Raw genomic sequence first — 21,235 nt, forward strand, 5'->3', positions numbered from 1 at the left:
CCACACCCACTTTTTGGGGGTGAGAGTTAAGACTGTCTTTAGAAGAGGTGAGGCAGTATATTTGGTGTCTGTAACAAAAGTTCACATCTTACGGGCATGCACTCACGTTTTAATAGACGACAATACAGAGTGTGGGGAAATGGCTTAATAAGGACAAACATGCTTGCATCCACATTCAGAATAACTGAAGTGCCAACCACTCCAATGGAAAAAGGCGAGCCTCACCGTGTTGGTTATTAATTATGATAATCCTCAAGCAGAAGGCTAAATGCAGCTCAACAGCCACAGCCTCCTTCACATAAAGATCCCATTGAACATCTCCAAAATCGAATATCTAGAGTTTAAAGGTACAACAGAGGCTAATCAGCTTGGCTATTTGGTAACCACTGTCCATAACATAGGTATTTTTTTGTGTTTTATGGTCAGTAGGTGCTGTCATTGGTTAACTCCAAATATCAGCTGGCCAATAGGACGACGGCGTACTGGTGGCTATTAGAAACTACTCCAATAGATCAAAAGTCTTCATTGATAATTTGAGATAATTCCATCAGTTCATGGACTCTTATTGTATTTCCCTGAATTACTTTGCCTGCCATTTACTATGCTTCAAAATTTGACCAGAGAAACGGCAATACATGTAAATGGAAGCAATATGTAGTTTACGCCAGTGTTTCCCAACCAGGTGACAGGGGGTACCACATAGCAGGGGGTACTTAGAATAATTTCAGATCTAAACATAAGATTTTGAAAGAAAATGATGTTGCCATTGTTCCAAAAAAAGTCAGTATGAAACGACCAAGCCACATTTGTTGTTGTGAAAGCCTATATTTTGACAATTGAGTAGCATGGGATCCACCAAGTTTGGTAAAGGTAAAATTGGAGATGAAGTTCCAGACTGATTCTGAGCCAGTGAATAAAAAAAAAAAAAGACAAATCCAGTTTACATCAGCTCTTCAGAAACACTCACACACTGCCAGTAATCCCTGCAGGAAAAATGAGCTGGCCAAAGGATGAGATACAGACCACAGATGTTAAGACACGAAAGCTCCTAACCATGCACGGAGGGTTCCACCCCAAATCCAGCACCTAAGGAAAGAGGCCGAGGACTAGTGAGCGTGAGAGCCACAAGGATGAAACATCCAAGATCCATAAGTACATCAAGGACAAGGCTCGAACAGATGACGTACTCACAATGAATATGGAGAACAGAAGATGAGGCGCGGGAGGTTCCGTCATGGGAGGACAAACCCCTACACGGGATGTACCACCGACACATAACTGAAGTGGCGGATATGAAGAAATCCTACCAATGGCTAGTCAGAGCTGGACTGAAGGACAGCCCAGAGGCACTCATCATGGCTGCACCGGAGCAGGCCTTGATCACCAGAGCAATAGAGGCCCAGATCTACCACACCAGACAAGACCCCAGGTGGAGACAAAGACACCAATGAGACAATCCAGCACATAACTGCAGGGTGTAAGATGCCGGCAGGGAAAGCTTACATGGATCGCCATAACCAAGTGGCTGGCACAGGAACATCTGTGCATGAGCTGGAAACACCTCCAAAGGTAGTAGAGAATGACCGAGCCAAGATCCTGTGGGACTTACAGACAGATGAATGGTAAAGGCCAACCAACCAGACATTGTGGTGGTGAACAAAGAGTACAAGTGGTTTATATAGAAGTTATTGCACATGAGTTACTTTACAGTAGTGTTGCAAAGCCTGACAGCGGTGGTGATGAAGCACTTCTACTTGCACTGAGAGTGTCTCAGTCTGTCACTGAAGGAGCTGCTCAGCTCCTCTACAGTCCTGTGCAGTGGGTCTTCTAATACCCTCCCTCACCTCCACAGTCCAGGGGGCAGGACAAAGCTGGCCCACAGCTTGTTCAGTCAAGTCTGGAAATTTCTTCCACATTTTTCAACGGGATTCTGAGTGACAGATCTCTTTGTAACTGGTGTTTAAACTGTTCTTTCGTTTTGCTTTATTGATAATTTAGGCCAAAAGTTAAGTTACCTCGTTTTCTTCCATCTTTTTCCAGTCACGCGCCACACTATGTCAGTGTGTGTCTATTGGTTGTCGATAGCACTGCTCATCACATGTTTAGGCTACCAAAGATCAATAGGCTAAAAAAAATGTGGCGTAGGCTACATTCGGGGACTGAATGCCGCCATTCCGGTGAATGGGACGGACATGACCACAGCTGCATCCAACGCATAGATCACACGTGCGGGTCGATGGGGTTGATAGGCTAAAATCTGCGTGATATGTCTGGCATGACGTAGTTTCGTTTGACCGAATTATTTTCATAGTCTAAATAATAGAAGTTTCATAGGCCTACTTTTTTTTTATTTTTGTTGTTATTAATTTATTTTTTATTTTTTATTTTTTTATGTCTTCATTTAGCCTATGGTTAAATTAACAAAATCTTTCCTACAATTTAAACAGCCTTTTCTGCTTACTGAATGTAAGCAGAATGTTCCGGAAGTCCCTGCTCATTTAGAAACCAAACAGCTGCTTTTATTTTTCAAGTTACGCCCGGAAGTAGACACTAGCCGCTGCGGCTGCAGCTCATCCATGCTGCAGCTGTAAGGAAGAGAGCTCAGAGCCAGTACGGGTCTGGATCACACCGTGGTAAACCTACAGAACCAGCCTCATGCTGCACCCTGGGCTCGCCTCGTGCCCCCCAGTGCTGTTGACAGCATTGTGACATTTATTTTTTGCATTGTTTGCGCTTTAACCTAAACGGGAAGAGCAACGGTGTCATGGAGCTCTACTGTCTCGAGTCGGACATAACTTTGAAAGCACAGCCTGACCCAAACATCCTCTATGATGACAGAGTGTTGCAAAGTTTATTAACTGTTGAAGAAAGGTTTTTGCCTCAGTGTTCATATTTCCAGCGAGTGCAAAAGGATATTCAGCCTTTTATGAGACGAATGGTTGCAGGCTGGATGCACGAGGTTTGTGGCCACGTTTCATTCACGTTTATTTGTGTTTATTAACAAATTTCACATCGGGGCTAATGGCAAGTGAAGCTGTGAAAATGTGAATGTTTTTATTTGTAGACACAAGTTCTGTGCATGTGAATCTCTTTAGCAATTGAATGAGAATGACTCACCAAAGGCGTGGGAGACACGGAAATTCCACAAAGAAAACCCAGCTTTAGATGCTTGCACTTTAGTGCCATATAATTACAGTTTTTTGACTATTTGCCTTTGTCCATGGACCAAGAAGGCGATGAACTTAATTTACATGACCTAAAATATCATATTTTTTGGTTTGGAATAATTATAATTAATTTTTCAAGCTAGGCCCATTGCAGCCTCTTGATCAAACAACATGCTGTAACACTTTCATTTTCAAAGATCAGATACAAGAGTGCCAAAACACGCCTTAAACTCATTTCAAACGTTTCTCCACGATTTAATTATCAATTTTGGATAATCAAACTGGTTCCTAAGTATTTGCTAGTTAGGCTATTTGCTAGTCGGCTTAAAAGTGAGAATATTTGGGGGAGGGGGGTTGAAATTGCTTCCTCTAAGGTCCCAAAACAAAGAGCCTGCGACAATTAAATGGCACCAAAGTTTGTAATAAACTAATTTAGGCCAATGCACAACAGACTTTCACTTTGATCATGTAATATTTCTGTCCATTTTTGTTTTGTTTAGGTTTGTGAAGAGGAGAAGAGCAGTGAAGATGTATTTCCCTTAGCTATAAATTATCTGGATAGATTTTTAGCTGTGATGCCGACCAGGAAGAGCTTTTTACAGCTATTGGGAGCCGTCTGCATGTTCCTCGCCTCCAAGATAAAGGACTACAGACCACTCTCAGCAGAAAAGCTCTGCGTGTACACAGACAACTCCATCACACCGCAGGAGTTACTGGTAAGAGGTTTTTGTGTGTGTGTTTCAGCAGGCTATAATGTTTCTTTTTTTTTTATACATAGGCCAGGTTATACATAATCCTCACTTATTCTCAGTGGAACCTCACTTTTCTTTTGTAAGGGAAACTTCACAGTCACGTCCATGTGGGCAGGAGAGGAGTGTGGGGACCTCTAGTGTCAGTAATGCAGCGTAGGCATTTGAGCGTTTGTGATTTTATTATGTGGTAAATAATTCTGGAAATACTGTAGCTGAATGTTGTGACTGCAGGATATTCCACAGTCAAAAGAAACTAGGAGGGGGGGAAAAAAAGTTCCTCGGATTGTGGCAGATTTGTTTAGTTTATGACGTTGCATTTCTGTTTTACCTCAACAACATTGGCGCTATCGCATTCCTTTCACAATTCGATGTTTCCTGCTGTGCGTGACGTAGATCTATTAAAGCGTGTGTGTGCAAATTGGGCACCTCATTTGACATTTGTGATGGTTGCACTTTTACAAACAAACAGTGCGCTGAAACAGACACGACTTTGTGCTTGATTGTGGTCTAGAGTCATTGAAGCTGTCTGGGGCTTGTGACAGGAAGGAAGGGGCAAGCTGTCTCATTGGCAGGCCCTCTGAGCAAGGCAAAGCTTGTCACATGCTGGTGAAGTGAACACAAAGGACGCACAGGAATGAGAAAGGCACGCAGATAATGAGATGCAGCAAAGAGAGATAAAGAGAGGGGGGGGGGGAGAAAAAAAAAAAGGGAAAAGGTTTCTCTTCTTACACAGCCGTTTCCGCTGGGAATCGGGACCGCCTGTGATCTTTTTCACAGTCGCTGGAAGTATGGCATCTGACTATGAATGTGTGTTGTGTTTCTGCAGGACTGGGAGCTGGTCGTGTTGGGAAAGTTAAAGTGGAATATGGCCTCTGTCATCCCTAATGATTTCATAGAGCACATCATACACCGATTGACTCTTCCCGTAGATAAGGTGGCCATGGTCAGGAAACACACTCAGACGTTCATTGCTCTCTGTGCCACAGGTAAGGCAGGTGCTATTTGTGCATGTTGTTTTTTGTTAGAGTATATTTATTATTTTCAATTAATAGATTCATCAATGTCTTTCCACACTCTACTACTGCATGTAACGCTTGCCTTTTCTACTTAAATGAATATGCCATACATCACATGAACCAACATCTATATTATATTGGTAGAAAGTTAAATATCCAGTGATCTACTTTCCTTTTTCCAGCCTGGGTTAACATAAAAATGAATCTTGAGTCTCTGAGGGGATTTTATCGTAATGTTTTTGTCCAGTTCATTTCATAGTCATCATAATCACAAAGTCTTCTTAATAAATAACGCTATTTTTTCATTTGTCTTTTACTTCTCCCTCCTTAACACTGTAATAGGAAAGGATAGTGGTCACTGTTGTCCATTCTTTGTGTGTGGTCAGAATGAGATTAGACAACATTTGAATTGTTCACAAAAGCCCTTTACTTAAACCATGTTCTGTTTTCGAGACATACTTGGGTGTGTTTCAGTGGTTTCCTCAGCTATTCATAAGCAGCTGGTTATATCCTAGCACAAAGCAGCCACAGTGGAAATGGGAGCTACTGTGGTTGTGCAGAAATGTAAATGTTTGGAGCTTTATATGGAGTGGATTTTATTCTTCTGATGTAGGAGCTTCTCCAATGTGCCATCCTCAGTCTCAGAGGTGCAAGGACCAGTGTTCGACTAGGCTCTTCTGGGTTTCGCTTTTACATTTGGTTTCATCTCTGTGTCCTGTCCGCTATGGATGTTGTTTTGTTTCTCGAGGACTTGTTAGACGAAAGTGGTATTGTGGGATCCTATGGAATGTAAGAAGAAGATTCCTGTCGTCCTCTTTTCTGAGTGTTGATGCTTTTAAACTTCTGGCTGGAACTCATTGCTCAGTGAGTAGGATGATTCTTGCTCTGCTTTTCTAATCAAAGCACTGCCTTTGCGAGGGGAAACTATTTGTGCATCAGTCTTTTAAAACATACACCGTGGGAAAGTGATGTTCTGCTGTATAACTTGCTTTTGATGTTAATGGTGATAATACAATTTCAAGATTCTTAATTGTGGTCTATATTGTAAAAATGCTTCGTCTTAAATGCGGGTACTCATTATAAAAGTTTATTCCTTAATGTATTCATGATTTTTCAACCTTCATTACTCATTAGATGACCGCCTTGCGATGAACCCTCCTTCAATGATTGCCACAGGCAGCATGGGAGCTGCTGTCTGTGGCCTACAGCTGGACTACAATGATTCGAGACTGAGTCGAGATAATCTCACCAACTTGCTGGCCAAGATTACAAACACTGAGGTGGTAAGTACTAAGAAGATCCTGAGATAATCAATGAACTTGTAGTGATAATTATTGTGAAAACGTAATGCTTTTCAACAAATTGACGCACGTTCTTTTTATTCATGAACTTGATTTGCTAAAAAGAGCATATTGTTAAGTGAATGTCTCCTCAAAATTCATAGCCTTAATTTCTGTGTTTCTTAACATGGCTCTCACGTTTTCATTCATACCTTCTGCTCCTCTAATCCCTCAATAGTTGCTACTCAGCAGCATCTTTCCTTTAATTCACTGATTTTGCACTGATGACAACCTGAAACAGCAAACAAAGATGTGCATCATTGGTAGCAAACCTCACAATATTTGAAATGTTTCTGGGATGTCTCTGAATGCGGTTGCATTTCCATGGCAACATGGTTCCCGCAACGGAGCCGTCACAACAGGCGCCTGACTGCACCCCATCAGGTTCCAATTATCCGTACATTTAAAAGGAATGCTTGCTTCTTTGTGAGCTGTGTGCATTCTTTTATGGTCCTGCTCAGTGAAATAGACCTCCCACATCTCCCCTGGACCTGGAGGGATGAGATGACAGAGGAACATGGACAAAGAATACACGTTCACTGGGATTTCAAAGTAGCTTAAAGGGGAAGTTGTCCAAAAACATCCGCTGCACTTGCCCTATATTCAGTTTTACGGCAAACTCAAAGGTTCAGGGTGCAATAGGTCAAAGCTATTTCCTACAGACATCCACTTGAGACTGACCATGTTGTAAATCCAAAAGGGGAGGAGAGGGGGGTATTCTTAACCCCCCCCCCCCCCATCTCCACGTGCCACAGAGGCTGTTCGTGTGTCCAAGAGAAGTCAAATGCCCACTTTTTCAGCTTGTGTGCGCTGGCACCCATTGTTCTGGTGCAGACAGGACCACCTACACAGGGCTCATAATTCCCTCTTGGTATGCTATGCATGTGATCATTGCTGTTAAACAATGCACAAAAATACAAAGGAAAAACATGTGTCCGATCTGCTAGAGCTTTGCCTACTTTGATTCAAATCCATTTTAACAGTGTGTAACCGTTCTTTACCTATTGTTTTAGGATTGTTTGAGAGCATGCCAGGAGCAAATCGAGCGTGTTCTGGCCAGCAGCCTACAGCAGGACCCACATCACAGACAGGAGTATGGGATCAGGGCTGGCATCAAGGCGAGAGAGCAACAGGACCAGTCGAGCACCCCAACAGATGTACGAGATGTCAATTTATGAACTGGGATGAAAGGCATGTTCAGAAGCATCTCTAGGTTGCTTTATAAGCAATGGTGTGACAATCAATGAACTCTTAGAAATTTATATATACCAAGAGTTATCATTTTTATCCCTTTCATATGCAGTTTTACTCGGACCTGTTGTATGGGCCTACTTTTGTTTAAGACAAGCTATTTAAACAGATAATTTCTTGAAAACTTGATAGCGTTTTAGGTTAAAGTGCTAGCCTAAAAATATTTTCATACTTGAATAGATACAATAGTCATGAAATATACATAGTCCTCTTTGTAATTCTAGCAAATATACGTTAAACTGTATATTGTATATCTGTTTTATTTTTTATTTTTAGTTGTATTCTTAGAAATATTTTATCAATTCCTCAGTGATTCACGTGCATTCATAGTATACATGAAATTATTTTAGTGATTGATATTGCTGAAAATACAGCTCTTGGAATTACCAGCAAGCTGATGCACCACCAGAGGAGTGCGACATTGCTGCTGCCGCAAATTGTGCACCTCTAGCGCAACATACTATTTATGCTTGTGTGCTGGCAAAGAGTAGGCTGGGCCTGCTAAAAAAAAAATGCGAAAGGAAAGGACTGGGCTCCTCTTAAAGATGGATTTTTCTCTTGATAATCTGAGAAAGGATCAGTTGTTTAAATTAGGCATTCGTACCATTCAGGTGACAGGTCAGTTACTGTCAAAGTCATACATCCTTTCTATCCTCCGAATGTGGTTAACCGTAGAGACGGACAAGAAGTTCCAGCATGTTTTTCTATATGGATGCAAACATGTAAAACGTAGAGGGATTTTAGTGTGCTGTGTTGAAATGCAAAGTAAGTGCAAAGTGAAAGAAATGGAAAGTGTGGTAAGATTAAATTGTGGATTTGAGGGACATAAATTTAAGCTATTTACGTATATACAAAGTTACTTAAGTAACATACTGGAGATATAAAAATCGCTGCAATACTGGCTGGTTTCTGCCTGTATGTCCAAGACGGCAGAGACGGCCTCCTGTACCAATGAATTGAGTTACCTGGAGGTTTGGAATTGAGGCGCATGGCTTGTAACAATGTTTAATGCACTTTTTAAACACTTTAAAAATTTAAGGGGATAGTTTTTGAGACGATTTAGTGGGGTATCGAGGCTTTTTTTTTTTTGCTTTTTTTTTTTTAAGTTATTTGATCTTTCTGGGCTGGATTCCCATTGGGTATGCAGTAATCTTGAGCTGCAACCCAACAGGTCGGTTTGGCATATGATCTTCCATGTTATAGCTGTGGTAAATGACACCATAATCAGTTGCAATGCAAACTAAGGAAAACAAAGTCATGCTTAAATTCAGTGCTTCCTATTAAATCTTACTTGAATTGTTTGAGTTCATAGCCAAACCTTCCAATAGTTCTTCCAAAGAATTAAGTATGTTTTCTTTGTGTGGTTCCTGTTATGTTTCCTTTCATGTCTCCCTAAACTGAACGCCGTCATATAAACTCAATGTGGAGAGGTTGCATGATGTGTACATGATCTAACCAAATCCCCATGGGTGAAAACCCTATAGCCTTTTAGATTAGATGGAAATGGTATTCATGTTTAAACTTTTTTTTTTTTATCGTGCGAGAAAACAAAAAATTGTATCAAAAGAGCTTTAAAATGGAAAATGTTTATGCTTTTAAAGTTGTGTGTCAATCCAAAAGACAGGAAAATGATAATACAACAGTTGTCCTTGCTGCTACAAAGCCTTTCTTTTCTAGTTTTACACAGACATGTCTGCTATATTATGATTTATGTGTGTGCTGCTATATTATGAAGTGTTTCTTCTACCAGTCATCTTTGCTTTCATCTGTATGTATAGCCGAGTGTGGGACTGGAAGCTCTTTATATGCCAATCATTTGATCAGCATAATATTTGTATCATATTGTCAATCATATTCTTGCTGCTTTCTGTGTGTGCTTGTGTACCTCAGGTTAATTGGATGGATAGATGCATTACCTCATACACATTTGACGGGTTTCACATATCTTATCAAATTTAACTATTTTACAGATATTTTAGTGCCTATGATTTTGTTTTAGTCAATTTAAATCTGGTGCTACATTAAAAAATGCAGACGTTCCACCTTGTCAGTCAACGATGAACATTTTACTTTCTTCATGGGGTAGTTATGACGTGTAAAATCAGTTTCTAAAATTGTATAATGTACTTTTGATCTCCAATATGTTCACTCTGTGGTTGTACAATTTTGAACTTTTACTCCAGACACAATCGGCCACATTGGGTACCTCAATTTCTCTTCAATAAATTGGCTTTAATTATGTTTCAGTTTTTTTTTTTCTCCTTTCATTTATTAAGTTGCTCTTCACCATATACATGATATGGAGCTCAGCACAAACACAGCAATGTACACATCATATAGTGGTTACTGATCATTAAAAAATACCTCATAAATGCAAAAAAAAAAAATGTTTGTTTGTATACTCTTGTCCCCGTAGGGCAGGGGTAGGAGAGTCTGTAGGGCCGATTTTCTTCATCGTCAAAAGGCTGAGGGCCGAACCCCCCAATTGTTGGCCGAAGTAAAGCATCACTTTTAACAAATGCCTGCTGTACGTCACATGACTTAAGTGGCTGTTCTGCCCAGAACCTTCGAGGAATTGACTATGTTTCACCAGGACCCATTTGGCTTTACCCAAATCAAGTTGACAGCCTATAGGCCATTCCAGACTCATTTGAAAGCAACTGATTGTAACTTTTTTGTTGCGTTGCCGCCACGATTTTTAACATTTTTTGTTGTGTTTTCTTATTTTTTTGTAATGTTTTTGTTATCTTATCTTTTTTTTTCTCTTTTTTTTGTGCCATATTTTCGTCACGTTTTTGTCACTCTTTTCTTGCTTCGTTGTTGCTTTTTTTTGGTCACTTTTATTGTTACCTTTTTGTTGTGTTTTTGTTGCTCTTTTGTTGCTTTTTTCGTCATGTTTTTTGTTGCATTTTATCCTCGTTTATTTATGGTTTATTTGGTAGGGACAGTGTAAGTTAATGATCAAGCCACACCGGATAGTAGCCTTAGGCTAATTGTCATCCGTCGTCCCCCATGCGCTCTCTCAAACACACTCTCATTCATCCTGGCCTATTGTACATGTTTTTAGTGGTAGGGGAAACCGGAGTACCCGGAGGAAACCTACGCAGACACGGGGAGAACATGCAAACTCCACACAGAAAGGCCCCGTCCTTGGTGGGAATCGAACTCGGACCTTCTAGCTGTGAAGCACAAGCACTAACCGCTGTGCTACCGTGCCGCCGTTTTTGTTGGTATATTGACACATTTTTCAAGCTTTTAGATTTGGGTGAAGCTAAACTGTAGAAAATGTGCTCAGTTCAGGTGGGGGTTAAGGGGTGAACAGGCCTTTGATCTCTGATTTGAGTAAAGTTATTTCTCAAAATGATCTAGAGGGCCAGAGCTTCTGCGCTGGAGGACCAGATTTGGCCCCCAGGCCTGACGTTGCCTACCCCTGCCGTAGGGGAATGGCACATCTCTCCTAAGACATGACTGTAACGTTACCAGTGGGTACGTCTCCAGCTCGTCTCCATGGAGATATTGACTTAAGTCAGCAGAATTTGAGATTTGAGGTTTTGGGCCAAATTGGCCTCTGAACATAGGGTCTACCTGGGTATAATCTGATGTCAGTTCAAATACAGCTGATCTGTGATGGTCTGTTAAGAGACTATTAAGAAGCAGACAGCATCATGAAGTCCAAGGAACACACCAGACAGGTCAAGTTATTGAGAACTAAAAAGCAGGATTAGGTTATAATAAGATTTCCAAAGCTTTGAACATCTCTCAAAGTACAGTTAAATACACCATCCAATGGAAAGAGTACGGCGTCACTGCAAACCTACCTACCTAAACTTACAGACCGAACAAGGAGAGCACTGACCAGAGCGGTTACCAAGAAGCCTATGATGACCCTGGATGAACTGCAGAGAGACACAGCTCAGGTGAGGGAAACTGTACACAGAACAAGTATTAGTCGTACACTGCACAAATCTGGCCTTATGGCAGAGTAGCTGGAAGAAGCCATTTTTAAAAGAAAAAGTCCTGTTTTCCATTTGCCAGAAGCCGCATGGGAGATACGGCATGTGAAAGAAAGTGCTTTGTTCAGTGAGGAGTAAAAGTAAAACTGCACATCACCCTGAAAACACCATCCCCACTGTCAAATATGGTGGTGGAGCATCTTGCTCTGGTGGTGCTTTTCTTCAGCAGGGACAGGGTGTGTTGGAGCCTGCAAAAGACTTGAAACTGGGGTGGAGGGTCTCCTTGCAGCAAGACTATGACCCTAAACATAAAGCCAGGGCAACAATGGAATGGTTGAAAACAAAAAATACCCATGTGTTTAAAAGGTCAAAGTCCAGACCTAAATTCAATCGAGAATCTGTGGAAATATCTGAAAAATAAAAACTGCGGTTCACAAGCGCTCTCCATCGGTCTAACAGAGCTTGAGCTATTTCCCAAAGAACAATGGGCAAAACTGGTGCAGATATAGGCTACACCAGCAGAGACGTAGGCTACACTTTTATTTCTATGGACACATCCAACAGAGACGTACGCACACGCTTTAGGGCTTCCGTACTCTGCAGATAATTTTATGAATGGAACCACTACATCAATGAAGAGAACATTGCTTTGTCTAGCTGTGTGCTGTGTTTCTGCTGAAAGATGAAACAAAAAAAAAGAAAAGCAGGAGCTGATATACTTTGCGTAATGACGCATCAGGAGCGTGTCCATAATCGTCACAACCCGGAAATAGCGAATGAGCAGCGGCTACAAGAGCGTTACAGGCACAGGCCCCTTCGCCCGCAGCAGGATGTTCACGTTCAGTTTGACGTTAATACGACAGTAAGTGTGTTATTGATGTCGTATATCTTCTCAATTAACATGTAAATAAATCACGCTTGTTACTAACATAGCACAATATTGCTCTGCTTTTATGTGCGATCGTAGTGGAGAAACGCAGTACAACAGAGATAAACTTTTACAAGGTAGCTACTTCTGTTCTGCCAGCGAGTCACTTACATTATCTATGAATGCAGTTTAGGTAGTGACCAACAAAAGACCAACCCGTGTTTTATCTGTTATCTCTGCGTTTGGTGTTATAGGTCAAGGTGTGGACACTTTGCTGTCAGAGACGGGTGCGCAGCAAGGAGAGGCTGTGGGACATTACCTAAAGGACATCCCGTTCAGCACTGTGTTTGTGAGCAATCTGCAACGCGCCATCCAGGTAAAGACTCTGATCTGCATGTTATCGATTATTTGAATGAGTCTTTGAATATAAATGTACATAAGTTCTCAAATCAACAGCAATGTAATTGGAAGTACGATTGTTGACTAATTAATCTGTCTATGATCACTTTCCAGACTGCTGAATTCATTATAAAGAATAACAATCACTGTTCTGGCACTAAGATGATTTTGGAGCCTTTACTCAGAGAGAGGGTATGTTTAACATTGCATTAACAGCCCAAAGTGCGTGTGCTTGTGAATATAGATCCTTGATGTTCTTAAACCTGTAACCATGTGCTTCATACAGGGTTTTGGCATTGTTGAGGGACGTCCTAGGGAGAGTCTAAAGAACATGGCCAATGCTGCTGGAAAGTCAAGTCGGGACTACACTCCTCCTGGAGGGGAGACCTTAGACCAGGTAGATTTTCTCCCTACAGCAGAAATGGAAAAGCTTGTGCAATAGTGCCCTCTTGTGACTAAACACATGTACAATATTACATGCTTTCTTTCAAAAATATTTTTTTAACCTTTGTTCATATTGTGGGCAGAGTTGGGACTAGGTGTTACAAAAATAACGAGTTACAAACATAACTAAGGAATATAACCCAATTATTTTAACAAAATATGGTAATATATTAGTCATTACATTTCAAGAAACTTGAGTTACTAGAGCATTTAAATGTGTGAACAAAAAAAAAGCCAAACCTCCTCCCAAATAAAATGCAGCATAACAAATCAAGTTGGACACTGGTGTATAAGATCTGCAGTCTGTAGTTATGTCGTCAAAACAAAACATGAGAGAATGGGAAAAGTGAAGGAAAAGGAAATCTCCACTTTTGCTCGGTGGCTTTATTATTATTGTCAGTGTATATTTTGCCTAAAGTAACTCAAAGTTGTGCACATTTTTGAAACAGTAATATGTAATACATATTACATTTAGTGTTACATTTTTAAAGTGTCACTAATATAGAATATATTTACATTTTTAAGTAACTTGCCAAACACTGATTATAGGTTGCAGGTTGACAGTGGTCTATCCAAACACAGATGTTTTGTCCTTGTGGATGGTTCATTCTAGGGCTGGGCCTTATCATATCGTGCTCGGTTCTACAGGTGTAATTTTTAGACACCAGTGTAAATTGTATAACCACAATAGAAGTAATATAATTAGCAATTTCTCTACAGATGATTGTGACTGGAGTCAGGACGCAAACTAGTGCTATGCACAGCTACACTGAAATGAATGAAGCTTACTCTGACAAGTCGTAGCATAGCCTTTCTAGCACTAGCCTTCCTTAACAAACAACAACAAAACAAAACTACTATGCAAAAGTGGTTAAAAGCTCCCAATATCCGGTTCATCTGTGGCGTCTTCATCCCAATGTCTTGCTCATCTACACCTCTCTCTTGTCCTTCCCTAACTGTGTGGAAGGAGAGGAAAGGACTTTATTTGTATAACGCCTATACTGGTATTTTCATATGAGTGCATTTCATTCAATATACAATTCTAAAACTGGTCATTTTATATTATGAATATGTAAATAAAAATTATGTTACTTTATCTGGTCAATTATGCAATGACAAAGTGAAATTAAATGCGTAAGCACAGTCTAAAATGAATGCTTTAATGGCAAACAGAACCTTAACTAGAATGATATGAACGGCTCAGTTCAACCCTCTGCTGCTGTGAAGGGCTTTGGCACAGAACAAAGACATAAATTGTCCTTTTGTGTTTATAATTGCTGCCACAACTCCTTTTACACAATTATGCAAATTAGTATTGGTGCTTTTTTACCTGGTATTGATACTTAAAAGCATTATAAAGCCTTGCTTCCATCGGTTTATCCCAGGGCAGCTGTGGCTACAAATGTAGCTCAACATCACATAGTATGTTGTGAATGAATCATGCAGGAAAATTGTATATCGACTTTGAGCATCTGAAAAAGTTCTGTACAAGACTAATGCTTTATTATTATTAATAAATAATACACCCACAGTCTATGCCAGATTCGTCCCTCGTGTTTAATCTCAAATCCACCTAGAGCTCTTAAACAGATGCAGATTATGTGTGTTTTAGCGCTCTCTAGTGCCAGTGGTAAATGATACTAGTTCAGTTTCCCTAAAATGGATTGGATGATCAGATTTTTGAAGTGAACAAAACCATATCTGTTTATCGTTTATCTGATTACTCTAGGGCTGCCCCCTTTTGGTCTTTTAGTCAAACAATTAAGCAACAGGCTAATTTTGTCACCATCATGCCATGCCCCCTTTTACCCAAATTATCGCTTCACGGGGCATGTTTTTGGCCGACCAAGGCAGGGCGCAGCCCGAGATTACACCAGTTGTAGGATTTTTCTGACCATGTAAACCTAACAAGCAACTATCGGGCTCTTAGATGTTGGGCATTTCAAAGTTTTAGAAAAATAACACAATTAATTGTATTAGGACCTTTCCCTCCATCTGAAATTAAAATCAGTTCATCAAATTGAGATCTTGAAAGGAAGCAGATTTATTTATTTTTTGTCAGTATTCTATTATCTCATTTTAGTTATTTTTTGTTTTTTGTTTCTTTATATAGGTATACATTTATTTCCAGCTTGTCCATTAACATTGTTATGTGTTGAGCTGAACACAAAGTAGCTAAATTTGCTCAGCTACTTTGACACAAACTTTGATTATTTGTAATTAATACTTTTGCAGTTTTTTATTTTTAATATTTGTTTTTTTTACAGGTGAAGGCACGCGTCAAAAAATTTCTCTCTGTCCTTTTCAACCAAGTTGTGGAGGCTCACGGCTGGTCTGGACAGGAACCTGGGACTAAGGATGGCGATGTCTCTGACAGCGCCCCCTGTGGGTTTGCCAGTGACGGCCTCGAGGGTGTTTCGGTTCATGCTCTAGTGGTGAGCCATGGTGCTTATATACGTGTGGCCATGAAACACATAGTGGAGGACCTGAAGTGCTCGTTGCCCAAAGATGCGACGGTGTCCCATGTCTTCTCACCGTGTCCAAACACAGGCATAACCCGCTTTATCTTTACTCTAAAGCAATCTGAGCCTGGGCCAGTGCTCTCTGATGCACGATGTGTTTTTATCCATCGAAAAGACCATCTGGTAAACCTTGAAGCTGCGGAGCAAAAATAATGACATCATGATATGGAGAGTTCAGAATACAACGTGTACATCATGTCTGTATACAGACACATAATCAAAGGGAAGTATGGCTCAGGTCATGAAGTCGATGCACTGCATAAGTTATTGTTCATTCATGTTTACAACACTACTTCCATGTGCAGTTTGTAGTGGCACTACAAAGTGTTGCTGAATAAGCATGCTTTGACATCTTACATTCACAATTTTGACTAGTAATAGCTTGAACTTGCAGGTGTGCATACCCTGGCAGAATTTTAGATTTTTTTGACAATTTTTCAGAGAATATGAGCAATGAGACAAAAAGGTTTTTTTTCACTCATATTTAGTGGTTGTGTGAAGCCATTTGTGGTCAAAAAAGTTTACTCTTTTTAAATCATAATGATGAAACTGCCAAAATGACCCTGATGAAAACATACCCCCGTTCGTAATACTTTATCTTGCCCCCTTTAACATCAGTGACAACTTGGATCCTGTTGTGGTAGTTGTGGATGGGCCTCTTTATTTCCTCAGATAATAATGCTGGCCATTCTCCTCCTGCGCTGTCATGCATGAACTGCACGTTGGAACGTTCAAGTGCGTCCCATGCGCAGCTTCCAGGCGGATGAGTGACTTTTCCTCCAGTATTCTGTAGTAACATGCTGCGTTTATCCTGAAATCTATTTTGACCAAGCAAACCAAACATCAGTGATCCAGCTCCGTGTTTCACTATAGGAGTGGTGCACCGTTCATCAGGCCTTGTTGACTCCTCCAAATGACGTTTATTTGTGGCCAAAAAGTTTTGGTTTCATCAATCCAAATGACATTGTTTCAGAAATGTTGAGGCTTGTCTCTGTGCTGTTTGGCATATTGTAAGCGGATACTTGGTGACATTTGCAAAGTAATGGTTTTCTCCTGGCGACTTGGCTATTTGCTACTAGCGCAATAACATAATGTCCTATATTTCAGCTAAAGTTGTTTCTTGTTTTTTCTCTTCAGCCACAATTTTCCTGCCAGTTGTTGCTGAAATGTTTGTTGGTCTATCTGACTGCGCATTATCCACTTCTTAATTAGAGCTTGAACACTGCTTATTGATACTCTCAATACCTTGGATACCTTTTAACCCTTTCCCATTTTGCTGATCCTTTCACAATCCTTTTGCTTTCCTCAAGACTCGGCACTGGATGACAGATGCAAGGGTCTGTCAGGAGCCCAAAAACTCACTGAGCTTTTATACACACACAATAATTACAAACACAGGTCACAGGGGAGGCTTAGCTATAGTATCCATTTAAACCAGTTTGTGTCAGGGTCATTTTGGCAGAACAAAAAAAATAATGTGTATATTCTCTGAAAAACATTCCGAAAAAATTCTACCACTTTTTATCTTTCATCATCAACCAAAGCTAAACATTTATGTGTTTTAAAGTGCATTATATTTTAAATGGTGGTGCGACTACTCATGGAATACTATATAGGTTTTGCAAGAGGGGTGTAAGATGCGTGTTTTTTATGTGTTTATTCAAATTCTATGTCTGTCACATTTTGCCATTAAAGTGGTTAAAGATGTTTATTTATTTTTTTACATGTTTAAGAATTATATTTTCACAATTTCACAAATGACAATTGGAACCGCTAAGCCACATTTCTGAGAAATACTTCTTTATAATAGAGAAGTTGCGACGTTAAGAAAATTTGTTTTCGGGATAACATTCTTTTAAATTATTTATTTCAGAAGAGCATTTATGCTGTACATTCTCAAACAATCCACATTTCCACACACATACTGACCATAAGTCATATTATAAATTACATAAATAACAAACATGTGTTTAAATAAATAAATACATTTTGGACTTGGTATGTAACACTGGAAACTCCAGACCCCTGGTAAAAACAAAAAAAAAAACAGTCCATTTTAGGCTGAGTAATAGAGATCTAACAAACTTTTGTTAGGGGACAATTAGTTAAGTAAAATTGTCCTGACATCTGGTATTGCACAATAGGCCTATAATCCACAGCAACACCATGTCCACAGGCTATAATTCTCTAAAATGTTTTTTTCTTTTTTCTTTTTTTTAAGCATACACAAGCCATGGTCCTCCAGAGGTCTAATTTTATATATGTTTTGTATATATCAGCCTATACCTCTGGAGGACTATGGCTTATGATAAAAACACATATGGGTTAAAACATTGCTACACATTATAGTGCATAGATTATCTAACGGTGTAATGGTTAAATGACGGTCAAATTTGAATGCGTGATTTTTATTGGTGCTCGTTGTATTTAAGCTGAAGACTCAACACTAGCAGTGGTCAGCCCATGCTGCCTGCGCTCCTCGGGCTCCCGGGGTTAACCGCGTGCACATTCCAAGGGTCGTGTACGTTGGGAATTAAAGGTGTTTCACGAGACACGTTGCGTCCATCGTCCCCGGCCTCCGTCTCAACTTCCAGTTCAAGCTCGACATCGTCCAGCTCAGGTGCTGCGCGCGAGTCTGCTCCATCCTCCACGCGGGCCACGCTCACTCTGTGTGGGTCAGAGGGGTCCACCATCTGGTTCCTCTTTTCCCGGTGCAGCATCAGTCGTTCCAGCGGCACAATGTTCTTTATGGACAGAAACAACGAGGTCTGAGGCAGGTTCTGTCCAACCGCGAACACCTGCCGAGACCCCTCCAGGTTGAACAAAATGCCTGTGCGGGTCGAGTAGTACACGTCCCGGTTGTTTTCCAGAAGCCTGTGATTGAAGAGGCAGTCGTCCCGCAGACAGATGGCCTGACAATGCACAACAGAAACACGTTCGTGCTTTAAAAACTCAGGTAAAATGTGTTTAGCTAAACAAATGATTACTAATCGTTTGGTTGGTTTCACGAGACATTAGGCTTCATTCTAAAGAGCTCATAGTTCAGGCGGACGGGCCATATTTCTATGGTAGAAATTTGCCTATTTATCTGTCGAAATGCAAATGTTTTTATGAGCTTCATCCATTACAAATTCTTACATCTTAAAGACCCTGTAGCCTACCTGAGTTTTTTATTAGGCTACAATAAATTAAAGATAAAGTCATACAATTAAAATGTTGGTTGTGATCCAAACTTATTCCTAACTTTCCTAACATATTTGTAGCCTCCCAATTCTTCATAGGGACGGGTTTATTGGCATATTTCACCACTTGCAGGTTAGTTTTCTTGTATTTCTGTTAAAGTGATCCTGTAAGTTCATAAAATTGTTCCAAATGCTTTATAATGAGAGGCACAGTGTTTTTTCCTCAAATGTCTGAGTTTACAAAGAAGGACGAAGCAAATGTTCCATTACCAGAAAGTGCCTTTAAGGCCTTTTATGGAAGATGTTGAGTTTCTTAACACTAGCTAATGGATAATGTTTTTAAAGGGTAGGCTATGATGAATAAAAGTCGTGAAATCTGACTTTGAAATATCCCGATACTTTTTAATAATAGGCTAAGATTATTTTCTTCATAAAAAACATTCGTGAATGAGGCCCAAATAATGTCTTCAGTCTCAGGAACAATTAACAAGTTGCCTATGGGTTTAAGCCTGTTAATTTCCCACTTGGCTGATATATTAAACAGCAGTGGCATTCGGCCATTCAGGTGTGAATTTTCTTTTTTTTCCTTTCTTTTTCCTTAGTGAGTGAATGATAAGCCTATTTTTGTCTGTACTGGAAGCAACTTGTCTCTCCTCAAACCTGACTTTCAACTTTGTCGGGAGCGGGACATCAGGTTATTGGGATGTTTGCTGAAGTTTTGAGTTTCTTTGTTAGCACAAGTAATTGAGAAACGATGATTGTAATAATCATGACACAGACTGTTACCAACAATCATGAAAGTTGACTTTTGACTCACAGAGCTAAACGGAGTGCCTTCAGTGTCCATACAGAGGTAGCGGCTGCTTTTGACTCCAAGGATTGCGACGCGCTCTCTTGTTTCACTTTTCAGCAAAATCACACCTGGGAGAATAAAACAGAAAGTGAGCAACAAAATACGGAGTGAAGGCTTTTAATTTGCTCCTCACACAGAGCTGCGTAGGCTTAATAATACTCACTGTATGCGCCTCTTAGCGCGCTTTTACGCACAGATCCGTCTTGACGAATCTCCAAGTAGAAGTTGTTTAGGTCCGTGGAAGTCTGCAGGTGGACATATTTCCTCGGGTTCCCCCAGTTGGATCCGACCAGAGGAGATGGGTTAGCAGCTGAATCGCTGAAAGGAATCTCTCGCAGAAGGGCAAGAAGTAGCGCCAAAAAAGTATCCCTCAGCCCGAGTCCCCTGTTTATCTCCATTCCAGAGCAAACCTAACCTGCACACGTTGAAGCGTGAAAAGTGCTCTGTGGCCCCAGACAGTTCCTATTTAAGGTCCCCAAGTGCCACCCCTGCTTACATCCCTTATGTAAAAAAAGAAACTCGCCCCCAAAGCAGATGTGCGGCTACGCTGCAGCGGAAGGGCCACTTCCACCTCTGTCTGTTTGTCCCCATACTCCTCCTGTCACACTTTTATTTTAGGTGTTGACTCCCCCACCTTCATCCCCAGCTTTAGAGCTACAACGTCTCAACGTGGCCCGGAATCACGATGCACAGTTAAAACACCTTTATATACAGGCTATATATCTATCTACCTATATATCTATGTCTATATATATATACCCCCCCCCCCCCCCCCCCCCCCCCCCCTTTTTTTTTGGTATATATATGTATATCTTTAACTACAGGGCATTGTGCGCTCTTGCTGTGCCGTGGTTCAATCTCCACCGCGCACAATGCGTAAAAAGCGCACCTGTTTGACACTTTGCTTCCTTTTCCTCTCCTTTCACCAGTAGATGGCGTTAAAGTGCCATAGGGAAATTAAACAGTAGCCTTGTTTCCAACAATTGGTAGAATCTACACCATTTCAACCAATAATTTTAATAAGAGTGATTTATGTTTAATTTGCGCTTTGCAATGCTTTTAAAGGCACACTGCGTGACATTTTGCGCCATACTTTTGCCATCAGTACAAAACATGCTCTAATGATCAGCTCGACACAGAAAATGTTACTACTGCCGTGGTGATCAAAGAATGGATTTGGATGAAAACCTAACCTGTTTAAATCTCATTATACAATAAATTATACTGACTTTAGTCACATCTCCATGGAGACGAGTTGGAGACGTACCCATCCCCGGTAAAGTTACAGTCATGTCTTAGGAGAGCTGAGCCGCTCACAGCAAAGGCACATGTTTGTTTGTACATTCATGAGGTATTTTTCAATGATGAAAATATATGTTGTAAAATAAATGCTTGTATTTCAGTTTTTATTATTGGGTAGAATTGTATATGGTGTGGCTTTAGAGACACAGATGACCAAATTGATTATTTCCGTACTCTGAGGTGAAA

General features: G+C 40.5%; 3 protein-coding genes across 3 annotated transcripts; 2 read left to right on the forward strand and 1 right to left on the reverse strand.

Annotated features, from left to right (window-relative positions):
* The first annotated feature begins 2,584 nt into the window (after positions 1-2,584).
* Positions 2,585-9,816, forward strand: LOC306959527 (G1/S-specific cyclin-D2-like). Its single transcript, XM_079551655.1, has 5 exons — positions 2,585-2,959; positions 3,668-3,883; positions 4,746-4,905; positions 6,070-6,218; positions 7,289-9,816. Exons 1-5 carry the CDS (start codon positions 2,765-2,767, stop codon positions 7,451-7,453), a joined length of 885 nt encoding a protein of 294 aa, XP_079407781.1. The 5' UTR covers positions 2,585-2,764; the 3' UTR covers positions 7,454-9,816.
* A 2,420-nt stretch (positions 9,817-12,236) lies between these two features.
* Positions 12,237-16,134, forward strand: tigarb (TP53 induced glycolysis regulatory phosphatase b). The gene is made up of 6 exons (XM_079551898.1): positions 12,237-12,341; positions 12,447-12,484; positions 12,602-12,723; positions 12,861-12,938; positions 13,033-13,143; positions 15,458-16,134. The coding sequence occupies exons 1-6, from the start codon at positions 12,256-12,258 to the stop codon at positions 15,863-15,865; spliced, it is 843 nt and encodes a 280-aa protein (XP_079408024.1). The 5' UTR covers positions 12,237-12,255; the 3' UTR covers positions 15,866-16,134.
* Positions 16,135-18,049: 1,915 nt separating this feature from the next.
* fgf23 (fibroblast growth factor 23) lies at positions 18,050-20,330 on the reverse strand. The gene is made up of 3 exons (XM_079552346.1): positions 19,911-20,330; positions 19,712-19,815; positions 18,050-18,624 (listed from the first exon to the last, which is right to left on the reverse strand). Exons 1-3 carry the CDS (start codon positions 20,143-20,145, stop codon positions 18,169-18,171), a joined length of 795 nt encoding a protein of 264 aa, XP_079408472.1. The 5' UTR covers positions 20,146-20,330; the 3' UTR covers positions 18,050-18,168.
* Positions 20,331-21,235: the final 905 nt, after the last annotated feature.

Source organism: Gobius niger, assembly GCF_951799975.1.
Source record: "Gobius niger genome assembly, chromosome: 2".
NCBI lineage: Eukaryota > Metazoa > Chordata > Actinopteri > Gobiiformes > Gobiidae > Gobius > Gobius niger.